Source organism: Lactuca serriola, chromosome 9 (genome assembly GCF_051521515.1).
Source record: "Lactuca serriola cultivar US96UC23 chromosome 9, Lser_US96UC23_V15, whole genome shotgun sequence".
Taxonomy (NCBI): domain Eukaryota; kingdom Viridiplantae; phylum Streptophyta; class Magnoliopsida; order Asterales; family Asteraceae; genus Lactuca; species Lactuca serriola.
Window position 1 is genome coordinate 46305022 of NC_136416.1, and position 3297 is coordinate 46308318.

The 3297-nt window shown below is 34.2% G+C and overlaps 1 protein-coding gene across 1 annotated transcript; it reads right to left on the bottom strand.

The window, feature by feature from the left end:
- Nucleotides 1-380: 380 nt before the first annotated feature.
- LOC145073966 (O-fucosyltransferase family protein) lies at nt 381-2596 on the bottom strand. The gene has a single exon (XM_079020421.1). It carries the CDS (start codon nt 1843-1845, stop codon nt 529-531), a length of 1317 nt encoding a protein of 438 aa, XP_078876547.1. The 5' UTR covers nt 1846-2596; the 3' UTR covers nt 381-528.
- Between the last annotated feature and the right edge of the window lie 701 nt (nt 2597-3297).

Below are 3297 nucleotides of genomic sequence, written 5' to 3' on the forward strand. Positions count from 1 at the left end.
AAAATTATAATTTGAGTTGACCAAGTCGATCATGACAATCTGAAAACCAATTAACCGAAAGTCAACATTATCGGTCGGTTTAGTGATCGTTTAACCCGAAGCTGACTAACCATCTGATCTGATCACCTCTAAGAATAATATGTCGCTATGGTGTAGCCCACATATCACCTGTCCCACAATGGTTACATAATGTTTCCCCAAACACAAAACAAAAGCAGGATGCTTTGATAAAACACTAAAAAAAAGTCACTAAACTCAAAGAAAATGAAAAACTCAAATATGAAATTCTCAAATTGTGACAAATTGCATTTGCGATTGAGCATAATGGTTGAGGAATGAAACATGTTAACATAAACCGGTGCATTTTACTTGTTAAGTAATTAAATACCAAAGATTTTCCAATAGAAACACAACCTTAAATTGTTTACAAGATTCAGTATAACAATATCTATACAACTCAACATGTTTACAAAAAGAATCATCAATGTAATATATAAACCAATTTATATCCTAACCAATCTCCTCAACTCAACATGAAATATTATTGGACCCATAACTAATTGCCTGTAAACTTGAATCCAAAAAATCAGTCATCCATGGCCTCGGACCTCCAAACTCCCCTTTCAAATTATAAGCAAAAGATGGCCATTTAACATTCATCCCAATCTCACATCCTCTTTTAACCCCCATTTTCACCATCTTCTGACTCCTTTCAAGAACAACCAAACTCGAAAATGTCGAATAACTGTTCCCCACAAACACATCTGCCCTCAAACAAACTTCATAATCAATCGCAGATTGAATCAAATACGGATGATTCTTGTAAATCTCTACAACACCCAGTTTCTTCTTCTCAACCGGGTGCAACCCGGGGCCCCACCCGTTCAAAATCGACCCGTCTTCAAGAAGTGCATCAGCTACAGCAAGGTAAAGAACCGTTGGTGTTTTTAGACCCGGGATGTTGGATACCCGAGTTGTGATCTCGTTTTTGCTACTACAAATTTCGGATACATTTGCTCTTTGTTGTAGTTTTTTGCAGTGTATCATCCAATCTTTTTCAATTCTCATATGAACTGCTACATATGGAGAATCGATATTTGATTTTGATTTGGATTTGGATTTGGAGCCGAATTCTCTTATCTTGGCTACAACTTTATCAGCTTCGTTTGAATATTCTTCTACTAAAACTAAGCATTCAAACACCTGCGCATAATCTTTCACAGGCCAATGATCATGCCATAGAAACGGGTTTTTTCCAGCTACACGAATCGTCTCGGATTCGTCATGCTTCAAGTTGTGTAATTGATCGAGATCTCTTTCAGGCGTCCATCGTCTGCCACTTCCCTTCTGAACAGTAACAATGTCGCTGTGGTTATGGAGATCAGAATATCGACCCAATTGGACAAACCCTTTACAGAGTGAATTGAATTTATCGAACTGAAACACTTTATCAAATGAAATCGGTTGTAATTGATCGATTTCTTTGTAGAATAAAGATGCGCTTAAGCTAGGCATGAGAAGGGTTCTGTTTAGTAATCTTGCAGTTAAACAAGCTCTTGCGAAGGCGATCTTTTGGTTGTTTAATCCCCATACAATCTGAGGTACCTCTAAGAATCTCGTCCTGGGGTTTCCGGATTTTGATTGTAATAAATCGAATTCATGGAGGTTACGAGTTCTAAATCTAAAGGATTCCGGAAGGAAAAGGGTTCGGATGATTAATGCAGTTACAATTAAGAACAAGCTTTTAGAGAGAAGAGAACTCAAACGGACTCCAAAGAATCTTAAATGCTTCAATTTTGTTACAATTAAGTCCATTTGAAACTTATAAATGGTAGCAAAATTCATACATGCATTTCAATCGACTTGAAAAAGAAGCAGGTGAACTTTACTGAATTCAACAATTAATTGTAAGTAATTGCGCAATCAAAGGAACAAGTTCTCTCACCTGAAATCCACGCACAAATCCAGAGACTTCATCGGAATTCAATCAACCAGAGCGAATTTTTTAATAAAATAACGCGTTAAGTGCATGCAGTTAATCCGCCTTCTTTCTCTGTCTCTCACGCACTAAAAACACACACAGAAGCTAAACAATAACAGGATTTGTTTTAGAAATCGAATGGAAAGAGCCAAAATCCCTAATCCTTTGAACAAAATCAGATAGAGAAAAACTGATTCAAGTGCATGCAATCAGCCTCTTTCTCTCTCTCACACACAGACGAGTAAGAAACGGAGAGAGAAAAGAGACTGGAAACTTTGGGAATACTCTGAATAAAGAACAGACGATGATTCGATGGAAAAAAAAAAGGGAAAAGAGCAACGAATTTTCTTGAAGGGGGAGAAGAACAGAAAGGGAAACGATGATCGAATTCAGATTCCAACCAACAAAAATCAAGAAATCAAAACGCGTTCGTTCGTCTTGAATGTCGATTGCAACAAAGAAGGACTACAATCTTCAGAATTATGTTGGTCTGAAAGCAACCCGAAAGAGAAATCAAATCATAATCTACAGATTTCTCTTGGTTTGAAAGCAAACCTAAAATGATCGTATAAATGTTGTTCCGTTTTAATTTTGTTTTAAGAAAAGAAAGAAAGGGACAACTTGCGAACAGCCTCCCAAAGTGGAAAATAAAAAATATAAAAAATGAAAAATAGGTTGTAAAGGTCAAGTTACATAATAAAGATGATGCTTGATAATTATAAAATAAATTAACAGATGTTGACATTTTCAAAGAGAAAGGAAAGAGGGAAGGAAGTGGGTAATTAATTTATTATTAATATTTTTGTACCAAAAAATTTAATAAACATAATTAAAAAGGGTGATAAATCCAATAAGAGTTTCGTATACACATGGGAGTCGTAAAAACAGGGTGTGCGAGCACAATAATTTACAAGATTCCACAGAATTATTGTCCTCTATATATATAATGCCTAAGTTCGTTTTTATAAAGATAATAATTTAAAATTATTATCTAGGATGGTTTAAAAGTATACGAAATTGTCTTTCTTAGATTTTTTTTTTAATTATTGACATTATGTACATTTCATCAAATACATTTATGATATCAGATTAAATCTTTTATTCTTTGACAAAAACATGTTATGAGATAGATTGATTTGTGAGGATAAATTATATATAAAAGGTGTATATTTGCATTTACTTTTAGCTTAAGTGAAAATAAATAAAGATTTATTGGAGACAATGGAAATAAAAAGGTTTCAATACATTAAGTGATACATTAATAAATAATAATTCATTTTTAACAATTAAATGTGTGCATGTACTTCTGTAGAACC

Coding starts and splice junctions, on each gene's coding strand:
- LOC145073966 (XM_079020421.1), bottom strand. CDS start 1,845: ATGAATTTTGCTACCATTTATAAGTTTCAAATGGACTTAATTGTAACA.